This window comes from Salmo salar, chromosome ssa10 (genome assembly GCF_905237065.1).
Source record: "Salmo salar chromosome ssa10, Ssal_v3.1, whole genome shotgun sequence".
In the NCBI taxonomy this organism is placed as follows: domain Eukaryota; kingdom Metazoa; phylum Chordata; class Actinopteri; order Salmoniformes; family Salmonidae; genus Salmo; species Salmo salar.
The window spans coordinates 115,837,463-115,856,034 of record NC_059451.1 but is presented as its reverse complement, the minus strand read 5'-3'; the positions used below and the strand labels follow the sequence as shown (position 1 = coordinate 115,856,034).

The window sequence follows — 18,572 nt, the reverse complement described above, 5'->3', positions numbered from 1 at the left end:
AGGAGAGAGGTAGACTCCTATGGTCTTCTCCAGTTGCGGTACTGCTCGACATGAGTTCTGTCAGTGTGTTGACACAGTTTGTCGCTCAGGTGATTAATGCAACATCACTTCACACGAAGGTCACTCCAGATACCAGAGAAACATACATTTTTATTAGTCGCCTAATGTTGTGGCTGGAAAGAAGTTGTGTGTTTATAGGCCATTCTCTGAATAGAAGACCTGGTAATGGATGGAATGTGGATGCTTCCTCAGATACACCTGTCCTTAGCGATGAGGGAGTATGTTTATCCCTGATGCACTGTGGTGCTGTGGGGATCAGTTGGTAGGAGCATGATGTACTGTGGTGCTGTGGGGATCAGTTGGTAGGAGCATGATGTGCTGTGGTGCTGTGGGGATCAGTTGGTAGGAGCATGATGTGCTGTGGTGCTGTGGGGATCAGTTGGTAGGAGCATGATGTGCTGTGGTGCTGTGGGGATCAGTTGGTAGGAGCATGATGTACTGTGGTGCTGTGGGGCTCAGTTGGTAGGAGCATGATGTACTGTGGTGCTGTGAGGCTCAGTTGGTAGGAGCATGATGTACTGTGGTGCTGTGAGGCTCAGTTGGTAGGAGTATGACGCTTTATAATGCGAATGTTGTGGGTTTAATTATCCGCAGCTGTTGTAGTCACTTTTGATAAGTGTCTGCTATTAAAGTGGCGTACATACACTATCAAGATAAACCATACACTATCAAGATAAACCATACACTATCAAGATAAACCATACACTATCAAGATAAACCATACACTATCAAGATAAACCATGCTCTATCAAGATAAACCATACACTATCAAGATAAACCATGCACTATCAAGATAAACCATGCACTATCAAGATAAACCATACACTATCAAGATAAACCATACTCTATCAAGATAAACCATACTCTATCAAGATAAACCATACTCTATCAAGATAAACCATACTCTATCAAGATAAACCATACTCTATCAAGATAAACCATACATACAATATCAAGATAAACCATGCACTATCAAGATAAACCATACACTATCAAGATAAACCATACACTATCAAGATAAACCATACACTATCAAGATAAACCATACATACACTATCAAGATAAACCATACACTATCAAGATAAACCATACATACAATATCAAGATAAAGCATACACTATCAAGATAAACCATACATACACTATCAAGATAAACCATACACTATCAAGATAAACCATAAACAATCAAGATAAACCATGCACTATCAAGATAAACCATCCACTATCAAGATAAACCATACATACACTATCAAGATAAACCATACACTATCAAGATAAACCATACATACAATATCAAGATAAAGCATACACTATCAAGATAAACCATACATACACTATCAAGATAAACCATACACTATCAAGATAAACCATAAACAATCAAGATAAACCATACACTATCAAGATAAACCATACACTATCAAGATAAACCATACATACAATATCAAGATAAACCATGCTCTATCAAGATAAACATACACTATCAAGATAAACCATGCACTATCAAGTTAAACCGTGCTCTATCAAGATAAACCATACACTATCAAGATAAACCATACATACACTATCAAGATAAACCATACACTATCAAAATAAACCATAAACAATCAAGATAAACCATACACTATCAAGATAAACCATACATACAATATCAAGATAAACCATGCTCTATCAAGATAAACATACACTATCAAGATAAACCATGCACTATCAAGTTAAACCATACTCTATCAAGATAAACCATACACTATCAAGATAAACCATACATACAATATCAAGATAAACCATGCTCTATCAAGATAAACCATACACTATCAAGATAAACCGTACACTATCAAGATAAACCATACATACAATATCAAGATAAACCATACATACAATATCAAGATAAACCATGCTCTATCAAGATAAACCATGCTCTATCAAGATAAACCATATATACACTATCAAGATAAACCATACACTATCAAGATAAACCATGCTCTATCAAGATAAACCTTGCTCTATCAAGATAAACCATGCTCTATCAAGATAAACCATACATACACTATCAAGTTAAACCATGCTCTATCAAGATAAACCATACACTATCATGATAAACCATGCTCTATCAAGATAAACCATACATACAATATCAAGGCAAACCATACATACACTATCAAGATAAACCATGCTCTATCAAGATAAACCATACACTATCAAGGTATACCATACATACAATATCAAGATAAACCATACATACACTATCAAGATAAACCATACATACAATATCAAGATAAACCATGCTCTATCAAGATAAACCATACAATATCAAGATAAACCATACATACACTATCAAGATAAACCATACGCTATCAAGATAAACCATACGCTATCAAGATAAACCATGCACTATCAAGATAAACCATGCTCTATCAAGATAAACCATACACTATCAAGATAAACCATACATACACTATCAAGATAAACCATACGCTATCAAGATAAACCATACGCTATCAAGATAAACCATACACTATCAAGATAAACCATACACTATCAAGATAAACCATACATACAATTTCAAGATAAACCATGCTCTATCAAGATAAACCATACACACACTATCAAGATAAACCATACACTATCAAGATAAACCATACACTATCAAGATAAACCATGCTCTATCAAGATAAACCATACATACACTATCAAGATAAACCATACGCTATCAAGATAAACCATACACTATCAGGATAAACCATACACTATCAAGATAAACCATGCTCTATCAAGATAAACCATACACTATCAAGATAAACCATGCTCTATCAAGATAAACCATACATACAATATCAAGGTAAACCATACATACACTATCAAGATAAACCATACACTATCAAGGTATACCATACATACAATATCAAGATAAACCATACATACACTATCAAGTTAAACCATAGACTATCAAGATAAACCATACACTATCAAGATAAACCATGCTCTATCAAGATAAACCATACACTATCAAGGTATACCATACATACACTATCAAGATGAACCATATACTATCAAGATAAACCACACATACAATATCAAGATAAACCAATAGTAGCGAGCCTGGTGGGTGTTCTTGACAACTAAACTTATAATGCAAAGATACTAAAGTTTCTACTTTGTACTTTTCCACTTCATCATTTCATTCCAACTTATTCCATGAACAGTCGTGCACCGCAAGCAAAACACTAAAAACTTAAAGACATAAATTGAATTCAACTGCAGGAGAATTGTGCTGCGTTTAGCGTTTTCTGAGAGACTATCTAAATTACAATCTCTGTTTTCAGCATAATACCAAGCACATTCTCTGAGGTATTTCAAACCCACTGTTACTTTTTCCAGTCCAATGAATAGACTAAATGAAGCAATGATTTTCCCTCTGACAGAAAACTGTTCTGTGTGTTCAGTACTGTCTGACTCTTATGATGATGCATAGAGTCAGTGGTGTAGAACTGCATCACTGTGTAGAACCGATTTTACTTAAACACTTGTTTCTCAAAGTGTTTTCTTGACTGATGTCGTCTGTTTATCATATTGTTTTAGTTTATCAAGAATCAGATGTCTGTATGTATGGTGATTAGCTTATTAGTCGTATTGAATGGTCTCCACACCGCTCCGGAGTAAAGTTTTTCCTAGGGACCTATCTAGGATCAGCTTCCCCTCCCCCAATCCTAACCTCAACCACTAGTGAGGGAAATGTGAAACTGACCCAAGAACAGCATCTAGGGGCAACTTCACCCTACACCTCAGCACCATAGGAATATTAGTTGGTTATCTATCGTATATCTAGGAACATGACATCATACATTTTCGGTGACTCGGAGAGTGGTCATGGGGTACCCAGGTGCGACCAGAACATACTTCCAACAACTTCCAAAAGAACCCCCAACTCCCAACAACTCCCAAAAGAACTACCAACAACTCCCAAAAGAACTCCCAACAACTCCCAAAAGAACTCCCAACAACTCCCAAAAGAACCCCCAACTCCCAACAACTCCCAAAAGAACTCCCAACAACTCCCAAAAGAACTCCCAACAACTCCCAAAAGAACCCCCAACTCCCAACAACTCCCAAAAGAACTCCCAACAACTCCCAAAAGAACCCCCAACTCCCAACAACTCCCAAAAGAACCCCCCCAACGATTATCGTCAATTTCCAGCAACTCAGTTTAAAGACCTCACATATTCTAGGTAGGCAGTCCATTAAAGCACTATATCAATAGCTGTATCTTTACAGTAACAGTAGTTATAACTGTAATCACTCCCCTCTCCACATTACAGGTGAATGGGAAGGACCTCTCCAAGGCCAGTCATGACGAGGCAGTGGAGGCGATCCGCTCTGTTAAGGACCCCATTGTGGTGCAGGTGCTCAGGAGGAACCCTGTTGGCCGCGGTGGACATGTTGGCTCCACTCAGGAAGTGCACGTGGTGGACGTGTGCACGCAGACAGACATCACCTTCGAACACATCATGGCCCTGGCCAAGCTCCGAGCCACCACCCCTCCCGTGCCTGACATTTGCCCCTTCCTGCTGTCTGACAGGTAAGATCTGATTTGGGCCCGTATTACAAAAGCCACTCAAAGTAAGAATTCTGATCTAGGATCAGGTCCCAGATGTCCATGTAATTGTATTCATTGTGATCTGAAAGGCAAAACTGATCTCTGATATCTGTCCCTTCCTGTTGTCTGACGAGTAGGCTCTGATCTGAGTTATTCAAACACACACCACTGTCTGGGATGTCAGGGATAGGTTTCCCAAAGCCTTGAAAGCTAAAGTAGTACATTATTTGTCTTGTCAACCCAGAATCACACCACTCAAAGAACAGCAAAGTACAGTACTCTCTCTCTCGCTGGATTGTGGAGAGAAATAATGTACTGCTTTAGCTATGAAGACATTGATTGAATACTTTAGCTACGAAGACCTGAGATTGAGTTGGATTGTTTATGCATACAATACAATACCATTTCAAGGCTTGAAACGTGATAGCAATGCCAAAAAGACCAATCTCTTATGGTGTGTCAAAAAAATCAAGGCGTACAACATCTGAGATTCTTGAGGTAGACCCTCATAAGTTATCAATTGGGGGTTTCCTCGAAGACAACAAAAGAAAATGTGTTCATTATTTTCTCTTTCCGTTAGTTTTTTGTTCATATTGTATTATTGTATTAATCTCTAAGGGGAAGCATACTGTGAAGAAGATAATGTTTGGCGTGAGAATATCTGGGTTTCTCCTCTATGGAGTGAGCCAGTGAAGATGTGCTGTGCTTCTCTCTACATGAGGGGCATATTAAGTTGATAATTAATTCCAACAACATCCCATGGACGATTGTCTTAGATTCTTCAAGTATCCAATATCAGTTGGAGTTACATTAAATAAATCAAGTAACCAATGTTACCTGGAGAGTTGGAGTCACATTCAGCGCCAAGTCTTGTCATTTCATTCAGAGATCAGATTTATTTTATACAGTAAGTCTGTTATAATACTGTCACAGAAAAAAAAAACATCTGTGTCAAATTGAGACTAACCATGTTAAGCTATGACCAACCTTTGCGTGTCACCCAGACCCAACCCCTTTAAACCTGACCAGACCCTGTAAACCTGACCCAACCCCTTTAAACCTGACCAGACCCTGTAAACCTGACCCAACCCCTTTAAACCTGACCAGACCCTGTAAACCTGACCCAACCCCTTTAAACCTGACCAGACCCTGTAAACCTGACCAGACCCTGTAAACCTGACCCAACCCCTTTAAACCTGACCAGACCCTGTAAACCTGACCCAACCCCTTTAAACCTGACCAGACCCAACCCTTTAAACCTGACCTAACCCCTTTAAACCTGACCAGACCCTTTAACCCCGACAAGACCCAACCCTTTAAACCTGACCCAGACCCTTTAAACCCGACAAGACCCAACCCTTTAAACCTGACCAGACCCTTTAAACCCGACAAGACCGCAACCCTTTAAACCTGACCAGGCCCTTTAAACCAGACCAGCATCAACCCTTTAAACCTGATGAGACCCAATCCTATAAACCTGACCAGACCCTTTAATACCTGACCAGACCCTTTAAACCTGACCAGACCCTTTTAAACCTGACCAGACCTTTTAAACCTGACCAGACCCTTTAAACCTGACCAGACCCTTTAAACCTGATCAGACCTTTTTAAACCTGACCAGACCCTTTAAACCTGACCAGACCCTTTAAACCTGACCAGACCCTTTTAAACCTGACCAGACCCTTTAAACCTGACCAGACCTTTTTATACCTGTCCATACCCTTTTAAACCTGACCAGACCCTTTAAACCTGACCAGACCTTTTTAAACCTAACCAGACCCTTTAAACCTGACCAGCATCAACCCTTTAAACCTGACCAGACCCTTTAAACCTGACCAGACCCTTTAAACCTGACCAGACCTTTTTAAACCTGACCAGACCCTTTAAACCTGACCAGACCCTTTAAACCTGACCAGACCTTTTTAAACCTGACCAGACCCTTTAAACCTGATCAGACCTTTTTATACCTGTCCATACCCTTTTAAACCTGACCAGACCCTTTAAACCTGACCAGACCTTTTTATACCTGACCATACCCTTTAAACCCGACCAGACCCTTTAAACTTGACCAGACCCTTTAAACCTGACCAGACCCTTTAAACCTGACCAGACCTTTTTAAACCTGACCATACCTTTTTATACCTGACCATACCTTTTTAAACCCAACCAGACCCTTTAAACCTGACCAGACCCTTTAAACCTGACCAGACCTTTTTAAACCCGACCAGACCCTTTTAAACCTGACCAGACCCTTTAAACCTGACCAGACCTTTTTAAACCTGACCAGACCCTTTAAACCTGACCAGACCTTTTTAAACCTGACCATACCCTTTAAACCTGACCAGACCCTTTAAACCTGACCAGACCCTTTAAACCTGACCAGACCCTTTAAACCTGACCAGACCCTTTAAACCTGACCAGACCCTTTAAACCTGACCAGACCCTTTAAACTTGACAACACTTTAAACCTGACCCATCTAATGCCCTTTTAAACCTGTCCAGACCTTTTTAACCTGACCAGACCCTTTAAAATAGCCTGATCGCACAGACCTGTCTTAAACCTGATCTCACCCTTTAAACCTGACCAGACCCTTTAAACTTGACCAGACCCAACCCTTTGTTAGGTCATAAAATAAGATAATTCCGCCAGTATATTACCACTACCCACACGGCCTGCTTGTAATAATTGGTGCTGCTTGGCATAGCCATTTGGTTTCATGGAAGGTTTACAAGGTGATTAAATCGAATGGGATAATTAAAACCTTGAAACAGTGCAACATTCATTCACAGCCCAGTTGCAGCCCCGGGCTGGCCTCCTAAATGTAATCAATGTGATCAATAAAAAGTAAATATACTCCTCTTCATGTGCGATCAGGTGCACAGACCAAGGTTGCGGTAGATTTTATAGACACAACAAATGTTTGTTTCCCTTCATGTTTCAACTTGGCAGTAAAGCTGTGAAATTGTGTTCTATGCACACACACACACACACACACACAGACACATAGGCACAGACACACACTCGGCCAACAATGTTACGATGTGCTGCAATGTTGTGGTAGCGCCAGAGGATATAACATTCTGACATTTACCATCCCAATCTTGTCACCAGAAGATTGTTTTGGGACAGAATAACACGTGGTAGTGTATACTTTGCAGATACTATGAATTTCTGATGGGAATAAAGATACATTGCTCAATATGTTCAACAGTTTGCCAGAGTGAATATTGCAAGCCAAGAATAATGTGTGTAACATTTGTTTCAACACTTTTTTTTGCTGAAATTGCACCATAAACTGTAAACAAAGCTCTGTAAAATTTGCTTTCTAAAGACAATGTGTAAAATTCATGGGACTTTGTCCAAAATTTACTCAAGGACAGGGATAGTGGGAGATAGAGATTAAGTACGTGTGGAGTAATTTAATTGAACTCTCCTGGTATGCAGTGATTAATGAGAGGCAATGCTTTTATCCCCCAGCATGCAACATCATCCTAGACAGCACTGACACATCCTTTCTTCCTCTCCTCGTAGCTGACCCATGCAGGGAAAATACAAAGAAAAGTCTGTCACTTACAATCAGTGTATGTAAGAGAGAGATTATGTGAAAGAGAAACTTCCTCTAAATGTCCTTCTCTGTCTCTCTGTCTCTGTCTCTCTCTCTCGTTCGCTCTCTCTCTCTCGCTCTACTTCCCTCTCCTTCTCTCATCTCCCTTTCCCTCTGCCTTTCTCTCTCTCTCTCTATCTCTCTCTCTTTTGCTCTCTCTCTTTCGCTCTTTACTTCCCTCTCCTTTTCTCATCTCCCTTTCCCTCTGCCTTTTCTCTCTCTACCTCCGTCCCTCCCTCCTCCCTCTCTCCTGACAGTTGTCACTCTCTCCACACTATGGAACAGGAGTTCTATGAGGGGACAGACTACCTCTCCACCCTCCCAGACCAACAGAGGACAGAGGAGTTTGAGTACGAGGTAAGACTTGATTACGCCTCCCTACCGGCAAGGTTGTTAATGACGTTTAACAAACACACACACACAAACACTCTATATCTCATAATGGGGCTTTACCAATAAAGATTGTCCAGTTATAATTGACTCCACAGGCCTGTCCCTGGGGGGATGTGGTAACAAATAGATTATAGGTCACATTATATCCACACCACAGACAGCTCAGGATATCCACAGGACCTTATAAATCAAATCAAATTGTATTTGTCACATGCTTCGTAAACAACAGGTTTAAATTAACAGTGAAATTCTTCCCAACATTGTAGAGAGAAAAATAGAAAAATAATAGAAAAAACATACACAAGGAAAAAATAAATACACAATGAGTAACGATAACTTAGCTATATACACAGGTACCAGTACCTGTGATACTAGGTAATTGAGGTATATATAGTATGTACATATAGGTAAAGTGACTAGGTACAGTTAGTGCAAAAAGGGTCAATGCAGATAGTCCGGGTAGTTATCCTCTCTTGGATAGGGGGCAATATTTTACGTCCGGATGAAAAGCGTGCCCAAAGTACACTGCATGTTACTCAGGCCCAGAAGCTAGGATATGCGTATAATTGGTAGATTTGGATAGACAACAGTCTAAAGTTTCTAAAACTGTTACAATTATGTCTGTGAGTATAACAGAACTGATATGGCAGGCGAAACCCCGAGGACAAACCATCCCAAAATAAAAAAATTCAGCCTACCACTGTTTTCAATGGCTGTCACTTATATTATAAGGCGAAATCCTCCCAGATTGCAGTTCCTAGGGCTTCCACTAGATGTCAACAGTCTTTAGAAAGAGTTTCATGCTGGTTTTTGGAAAAATTAGCCAGAAATTGTAGTTTTTCTACGTGGCTCCCATTTTGGCTGTAGTGTTTCCAAGCGTGTGGTAGAGAGCGTGTTCTTTGGTATTTTTCTCCGGGAAAGACAATAACGATTCTCTGTCTTAAATTGTATCGTTTATTTACATATTAGGGTACCTAAGGTTTGATTATAAACATTGTTTGACTTGTTTGGAAAGGTTTATTAGTAACGTTTGGGATTAATTTTGTATGCATTTTGATGGAGGGAATCTGGGTGGATTATTGACTGAGTTTTTTTGGATATAAAGAAGGACATTATCGAACAAAAGGACCATTTGTGATGTATCTGGGACCTTTTGGAGTGCCAACAGATGAAGATCATCAAAGGTAATGCATTTATTATATCGCTATTTCTGACTTTCGTGGTGCACCTGCCTGGTTGAAATATGTTTTTCATGCTTTTGTATGCGGGGCGCTGTCGTCAGATAATCGCATGGTGTGCTTTCGCCGTAAAGCCTTTGAAATCTGACACAGCAGCTGGATTAACAAGAAGTTAAGCTTTATTTTTATGTATTACACTTGTGATTTTATGAAAGTTAACCTCTATGGGCTAGGTGGGACGCAAGCGTCCCACCCGTGGTGCACTCCATCAACAGCAGGTGCATTTCAAGAGCGGCAAATTTGAATCCAAATAAATGTCAAAATTCAAATTTTTCAAACATACAACTATTTTACACCCTTTGAAAGATAAACATCTCCTTAATCTAACCACGTTTTCCGATTTCAAAAAGGTTTTACGGCGAAAGCATAAATTTAGAGAATGTTAGGACAGTACATTTACAAGAGTTGTGTGTAATGTTGTGCCAATTCAAAGACAGGCGTCACCAAAACCATAAAATCAGCTAAAATTATGCACTAACCTTTTACAATCTCCAACAGATGACACTCCTAGGACATTATGTTAGACAATGCATGCATTTTTAGCTCTATCAAGTTCATATTTATATCCAAAAACAGCGTTTTACTGTGGCGTTGATGTTCAGGAAATCGTTTCCCTCCAATAACCGACATTCAAGTCAGCACCACAAATTAAATAATTAAAATTAGAAAACATTGGTAAAATATTATATTGTCATTTAAAGAATTATAGATTTACATCTCTTGATCGCAATCAACTTGCCAGATTTAAAAATAACCTTACTGGGAAATCACACTTTGCAATAATCTGAGCACTGCGCCCAGAAAAATACGCGTTGCGATACAGACTAGCCGCCATGTTGGGGAGATCTAAAATCAAAAATACTATGTAAATAATCCATTACCTTTGATTCTCTTCATCAGATGTCACTTCCAGGTATCACAGGTCCATAACGAATGTAGTTTTGTTCAAAAAAGCTCATCATTTATGTCCAAAAATCTCCGTCTTGTTAGCACATGATCTAAGCCCGCCGGACTTCACTTCATAAACGAGGGGAAAAAATATATTTACGTTCGTTCAAACATGTCAAACGTTGTATAGCATAAATCATTAGGGCCTTTTTCAACCAGAACATGAATAATATTCAAGGTGGACGAATGCATTCTCTTTTATAACGTATTGGAACGAGGGTACCCAACATGAACTCGCGCGCCAGGTGTCTAATGGGCCATCATCGTTCCATGGCTCTTGTTTGGTCAGATCTCCCTCCAGAAGACTCAAAACACTTTGTAAAGGCTGGTGACATCTAGTGGAAGCAATAGGAAGTGCCAAAATATTCCTCAGCCCCTGTGTTTTTCAATGGCATAGGTTTAAAGGTAATACAACACATCAGGTATCCACTTCCTGTCAGAATCTGTCTCAGGGTTTTGCCGGCCAAATGAGTTCTGTTATACTCACAGACACCATTCAAAGTTTTAGAAACTTTAGGGTGTTTTCTATCCATATATAATAAGTATATGCATATTCTAGTTACTGGGTAGGATTAGTAACCAGATTAAATCGGGTACATTTTTTTATCCAGCCGTGCAAATACTGCCCCCTAGCCCTAACAGGTTAAATATTTATAATTCTGTAGTTTGAATTTCGCGCTCTGAAATTTCACCGGATGTTGGCCAGGTGGGACGCTACCTGCCCATAAGAAGTTATTTGGTTAACTATTTAGCAATCTTTTGGCTTGGGGGTAGAATCTGTTTAGGGTCCTGTTGGTTCCAGACTTGGTGCATCGTTACTGCTTGCCGTGCGGTAGTAGAGTGAACAGTCTATGACTTGGGGACTGTAGTCTTTGACAATTTTTAGGTCCTTCCTCTGACACCGCCTGGTATCTGGATGGCAGGAATCTCGGTGCCAGTGATGTAATGGGCCGTACACACTACCCTCTGTAGCGCCTTGCGTCAGATGCCAAGTAGTTGCCATACCAAGGAGTGATGCAGCCAGTCAGGATGCTTTCAATGGTGCAGCTGTAGAACTTTTGAGGATCTGAGGGGCCATGCTAAATATTTTCAGCCTCCTGAGCGAGAAGAGGCTTTGTCGTGCCTTCTTCACGACTTTGATGGTGTGTGTCGACCAACAAGTGATTTGGACACAGAGGAACTTGAAGCTCTCCACCCGCTCCTCTACAGCCCTGTTGATGTGGATGGGGCGTGCTCGGCCCTCCATTTCCTGTCATCCATGATCAGCTCCTTTGTCTTGCTGATGTTGAGGGAGAGTTTGTTGTCCTGGCACTACATTACCAGGTCACTGACCTCCTCCCTACAGGCTGTCTCATCATCATCGGTGACTAGGCCTACCACCGTTGTGTCATCAGCAAACTTAATGATGGTGTTGGAGATATGCGTGGCCATGCAGTCGTTGGTGAACAGGAAGTACAGAAGGGGCCTAAGCACTCACCCCTGAGGGGCCCCCGTGTTGAGGGTCAGCATGGTGGCCCATCCGGAAGTCTAGGATCCAGTTACAGAGGGAAGTGTTCAGTTCCAGGGTCCTGAGCTTAGTGATGAGCTTGGAGGGCACTATGGTGTTGAACGCTGAGCTGTAGTTAATGAACAGCTTTCTCACATAGGTGTTCATCTAAGGCAGTGTGGAGTGCAATAGCGATTGCGTCATCTGTGATATATTGGTGCGGTATGCAAATTGGAATGGGTCCAGGGTGTCTGGGATGAGTTTGTTAATGTGAGCGATGACCAGCATTTCAAAGCATTTCATGGCTACAGATGTGAGTGCTACAGGCAATAGTCATTTATACAAGTTACCTTGGTGTTCTTGTGCACAGGGGCTATGGTGGTCATCTTGAAACATGTAGGTATTACAGACTGGGTCAGGGAGAGTTTGAAAATGCCAGTGAAGACGCTTGCCAGCTGGTCAGAACAGGCACTGAGCACTCGTTTTGGTAATCCGTGAATGTCAACCTGTTTAAAGGTCTTACTCACATCGGCTACAGAGAGTGAGATCACACAGTCGTCCAGAACAGCTGGTTATCTCATGCATGTTCAGTGTTGCTTGCCTCGAAATGAGCATGCTTTCAGCCCTATACAGCTCGTTGAGTGTGGTCTTAGTGCCAGCATCGGTTTGTGCTGGTAAATACAGCTATGGTAAGCTGTTGTAAATATTGTTAACCAAGAGACACACCCCTCCCCCTTCATCTTACCCTGGCTACCGTCCGGTCAAAACGATACATGGAAAAACCAGCAAGATGTACACTCACCGAACAGTTTATTAGGTATATCCATGTAGTACGCCCAACAGCCTGAATTCTTCGGGGCATGGATTCTACAAGTCGGAAATGTTCCACAGGGATGTTGGTCCATGCTGACGCGATGGCATCACACAGTTGTTGCAGATTGGACGGCAGTACACCACCGGTACCAGCCTGTACCATTGATAGCAGGCAGGATGGGTCCATGAACTCATGCTGCTTACGCCAAATCGTGACTCTGCCATCAATATGACGTAACAGGAACCTGGATTCGTTGGACCAGGCAATGTTTTTCTACTCCTCAAATGTCCAGTGTTGATGAACGTCTGCCCACTGGAGTCGATTCTTCCTGTTTTTAGCTGATAGGATTGGAATCCGGTGTGGTCGTCTGCTGCAATAGCCCATCTGTGACAAGGATCGGCGGAGATGGCGGAGACAAAAGTTAAGATCAGCGTTATACAGCTACTGCCAATAGTGATGTTGTTCATGTACTTAATACTATGAGACCTTCATGAGGGAATATTCGTACTAACTCATTTCAAGTGAAGCAACCTCACACCCTTATTTGACCTGCGTTGTGAAAAAAAAGGTGTCTGTTCTGCAAGTAACAAACAAGTATCAGGTGTTCCTTCCATAAATTAAAACCGTGTGTCCAAGTCAAACCATTTCTCTGCTTCCATCTTGATCTTCTACTTGATGTAAATGCAGATTAGACAGGAGGGGATGATAAACTGGCCTCATGTCGACACTTGGCTGTCTCAATCCAAACACTCCTCCTTTCCTCTTATCCTCCTCCATCCTTCTGGACCACAGGGGGCTGCTGAGGGAAGGATGGCTCATAATAATGTGGAATGGAGTAAAATGGAATGGTATCAAACACATGGAAACCATGGAAACCATGAGTTTGACGTATTCGATACCATTCCATGAATTCCTTTCGAGTCATTACTATGAGCCCGTCCCCAGTTAAGGTGGCACCGTCCACCTGTGTCCTGGACTAATATTCTTTCTTTTCACATGGTTGAGGACCAGGCAAACTGTGCAACCAGCCTGGCTTTAGTTTGAGTGATGTATGATGATTACATTTCCCCTCTTTTGTATCATTTGAATTTGTTTGAATGCTTCCCTCCTTCCAGCCACTGAGCTTGAGTTATTCCACACCGTTCTTCTCTAAAGAGATTTGCTTATCCACTTCGTCGCCTCTGCCTCGGCATTAGAGTCAACGCAAATATAATATATTAAGCCTTTCTTCTTTATGCCTCATTTCTATTATCAAATCCTATTAGGGTGTGTGTTTGCAGCCTGCCTGCTTCTGTTTTTATTTCATGCTTGGGGACGTACTGTATATTCCTTCACTTACCGTATGTCAATAGAATATGTTCTAAGAAGAAGACAGTTTGGGGCTGAATGCCTCTATTTCAGATTGAGGTTTTGTTCATTCATTCATCTCAGCGAGAGGTTTCTGATATGACCTCAGTCTGAGAAATCACAATATGAGGTGTTGGATGGAGACATGTTGGGCTGGGGGGAATGGGATAGGGAGCTCTTTATGGAAATAAAAGCAAATAAAAACATGATGAAAATAAAAATAAAAAAAAACACAATGTGAGCATCCTGCCGTTACATCATAGAAGTCTAAAGTCTAAATCTAAAATAGGCCGAATGTTTCAATCGGCAAGGACCATTGGTGATTTCCTTTCACCTCACTGGCTTCAGCAAACGTATGATCCATCTGGTTCCTTTAGCCTCAATGCATATGTTTATTTTTCTGTAAACCGCACGCCCAGCAACCCAAGATAAGCGTGACGTTACGTCCAGTTATTGGGTCTAGAACCTCCCAAAGACTGGACTAGACCAACCCTTCTGGATTAGTCTTGGGAACCGGTGATGTAGCCTTGTTATTAGATATTTCATTATGGAGAAGATCCTTCCTAGATGACCTTACCTAGAGACACTCTAGAGAGGAACATTAGATATCTCTTTCTCCCTGAGGAGAGGAGCTCTTTCCTCTCTTTCTCCCTGAGGAGAGGAGCTCTTTCCTCTCTTTCTCCCTGAGGAGAGGAGCCCCTTTCCTCTCTTTCTCTCTGAGGAGAGGAGCCCCTTTCCTCTCTTTCTCTCTGAGGAGAGGAGCCCCTTTCCTCTCTTTCTCTCTGAGGAGAGGAGCCCCTTTCCTCTCTTTCTCCCTGAGGAGAGGAGCCCCTTTCCTCTCTTTCTCTCTGAGGAGAGGAGCCCCTTTCCTCTCTTTCACCCTGAGGAGAGGAGCCTCTTCCCTCTCTTTCTCCCTGAGGAGCTCTTTCCTCTCTTTCTCCCTGAGGAGCTCTTCCCTCTCTTTCTCCCTGAGGAGAGGAGCCTCTTTCCTCTCTTTCTCTCTGAGGAGAGGAGCTCTTCCCTCTCTTTCTCCCTGAGGAGCCTCTTCCCTCTTTCTCCCTGAGGAGAGGAGCTCTTTCCTCTCTTTCTCCCTGAGGAGAGGAGCCTCTTTCCTCTCTTTCTCCCTGAGGAGAGGAGCTCTTTCCTCTCTTTCTCCCTGAGGAGAGGAGCTCTTTCCTCTCTTTCTCCCTGAGGAGAGGAGCTCTTTCCCCCCTCTTTCCTCTCTTTCACCCTGAGGAGAGGAGCCTCTTTCCTCTCTTTCTCCCTGAGGAGAGGAGCCTCTTTCCTCTCTTTCACCCTGAGGAGAGGAGCCCCTTCCCTCTCTTTCAGCTGGTTCCGGTGGCAGCCATCCACAGACACGTTTGTGACTGCTTTTTCAATTACTGGTAATCAAAGGCAGCGAATATTATGACAGCATCCAACACAGCCTGACTGTGGGCGGCTGCCCCCCCACCCTCCAATCACGCCATCATAGTCATTAATTTACTGTCAGCCTGCCGCCACCATCCCCGCTCCGCCTCGCCGCCACACCGCAATCTCCCGGCTGAGAGGCTGAGAGCTCGCCCCGGGAAAATGAAGAAAAAAAAGGGAAGAGAGAGAGGGTGTGTGTGTGTGTGTGTGTGTGTGTGTGTGTGTGTGTGTGTGTGATGGATCAAGAGAAGGGGCCTGTTGCCTTATCAAGGATTCAGACACCAGTGTGTGTTTGTGTGCGGCGGGGGTGTGTGTGGGTGGGTGGGTGGGTGCGTGTTTGTGTGTCTGGAATTGGAAGAGGTTGTCTGTGTCCACACACACTGGCGTTTCATCCAACTTGTACTAATCACATCTATCTGTTTTGCCTGCTAATTTTGCCACAGGTAATCTCCACTTTACCAGCACATAGTCATTAATTAGACACTAACTTCAGGTCTTTTCCACTCCAGGAGATGGAGAAGACATTACACTTCACACACTTTCACTCGCCTTCGGTATCATTTGTTCATTTCTGTCGTATATATTTTTTGCGAGATGTCTTCGAGTCATTCCCACAGTTTTGGCACATTCATTGACGTCATCTACATTCACACCACACACCTTCATGGTATCGGTGGCTAAGTTGTGTGCGGAATTTTTTGCTAGATGTCTTCGAGTCATTCCCATCTAACATTTACAGATATTTTCAACATTCCTATTGGATGTGTACTCCCGTAATCTACATTGACACCACCTACTGCTTCCTGTCTTTCGTATTGCGTCATGAATCCATCAGTAGTCTAGTCTCAGCAGTCGCTGTGTCTAATGCTTCTAACGATTTTTATTTATTTGAATTTTATTTAACCTTTATTTAACTCGGCAAGTCAGAGAAGAACAAATTCTTACTTAACAACAAATTCTTATTTACAATGACGACCTACCAAAAGGCAAAAGGCAATGACGACAAACGATACCCCATTAGTGGTAGTTATAATATCTCTGGTTGGATGATGACAAACGATACCCCATTAGTAGTAGTTATAATATCTCTGGTTGGATGACAACAAACGATACCTCATTAGTAGTAGTTAGAATATCTCTGTTGGATGATGACAAACGATACCCCATTAGTAGTAGTTATAATATCTCTGGTTGGATGACAACAAACGATACCTCATTAGTGGTAGTTATAATATCTCTGGTTGGATGATGACAAACGATACCTCATTAGTAGTAGTTATAATATCACTGTTGGATGATGACTAACGATACCCCATTAGTAGTAGTTATAATATCTCTGGTTGGATGATGACAAACGATACCTCATTAGTAGTAGTTATAATATCTCTGGTTGGATGACGACAAACGATACCCCATTAGTGATAGTTATAATATCTCTGGTTGGATGATGACAAACGATACCCCATTAGTGGTAGTTATAATATCTCTGGTTGGATGATGACAAACGATACCCCATTAGTAGTAGTTATAATATCTCTGTTGGATGACGACAAACGATACCCCATTAGTGGTAGTTATATCTCTGGTTGGATGATGACAAACGATACCCCATTAGTGGTAGTTATAATATCTCTGGTTGGATGATGACAAACGATACCCCATTAGTAGTAGTTATAATATCTCTGGTTGGATGATGACAAACGATACCCCATTAGTGGTAGTTATAATATCTCTGGTTGGATGATGACAAACGATACCCCATTAGTGGTAGTTATAATATCTCTGGTTGGATGATGACAAACGATACCCCATTAGTAGTAGTTATAATATCTCTGGTTGGATGATGTTTTTATTTGCCTTATTTGATATCTATTCAGCCCTAAATCCTTTCATCCCTTTTTCTTTCATATCAGTGAGGGGGAAGTTGTCATTGCTCTCTATTCCCTATATATTTCTCTACGTTTGAGGGTGCCATTTGGGATACATTCCTAGTTTCAGAGACAGTCGATTTAAAGATCTGAGGTGTTGTCTGGTGGAGTTTGTCAAAAGAAATGAAGACCAGAGAGATCTGCTGTTCCCTTTCTCTCTCTCTTTTTTGTATGGTCCTGGGGTCTCTTTGATGGTCTGTCACTGTGGAGAGAGGAGGGGGCTGGGATGGGAGAGAGGAGGTGAAGGAGGGGGCTGGGATGGGAGAGAGGAGGAGGAGGAGGGGGACTGGGATGGGAGAGAGGAGGAGGGGGCTGGGATGGGAGAGAGGAGGAGGAGGAGGGGTCTGGGATGGGAGAGAGGAGGGGGCTGGGATGGGAGAGAGGAGGAGAAGGAGGGGGATGGGATGGGAGAGAGGAGGAGAAGGAGGGGGATGGGATGGGAGAGAGGAGGAGGAGGAGGGGGACTGGGATGGGAGAGAGGAGGGGGCTGGGATGGGAGAGAGGAGGGGGAGGAGGGGGATGGGAGAGAGGAGGAGAAGGAGGGGGATGGGATGGGAGAGAGGAGGAGAAGGAGGGGGATGGGAGAGAGGAGGAGAAGGAGGGGGATGGGATGGGAGAGAGGAGGAGGAGGGGGGACTGAGATGGGAGAGAGGAGGGGGCTGGGATGGGATGGGAGAGAGAGGAGGAGGGGGGCTGGGATGGGAGAGAGGAGGGGGCTGGGATGGGAGAGAGGAGGGGGCTGGGATGGGAGAG

At 42.3% G+C, this 18,572-nt stretch overlaps 1 protein-coding gene across 1 annotated transcript in view; it reads left to right on the top strand.

Annotated features, from left to right (window-relative positions):
• The window catches only part of LOC106561624 (PDZ domain-containing RING finger protein 4), a 200,805-nt gene that overhangs the window by 86,836 nt on the left and 95,397 nt on the right, over window positions 1-18,572 (top strand). Inside the window, exons 2-3 of the mRNA XM_045688468.1 lie at window positions 4,373-4,632; window positions 8,513-8,612. Of these exons, the coding sequence (XP_045544424.1) occupies window positions 4,373-4,632; window positions 8,513-8,612 (360 nt within the window). The remainder of the gene's footprint in view (window positions 1-4,372; window positions 4,633-8,512; window positions 8,613-18,572) is intronic.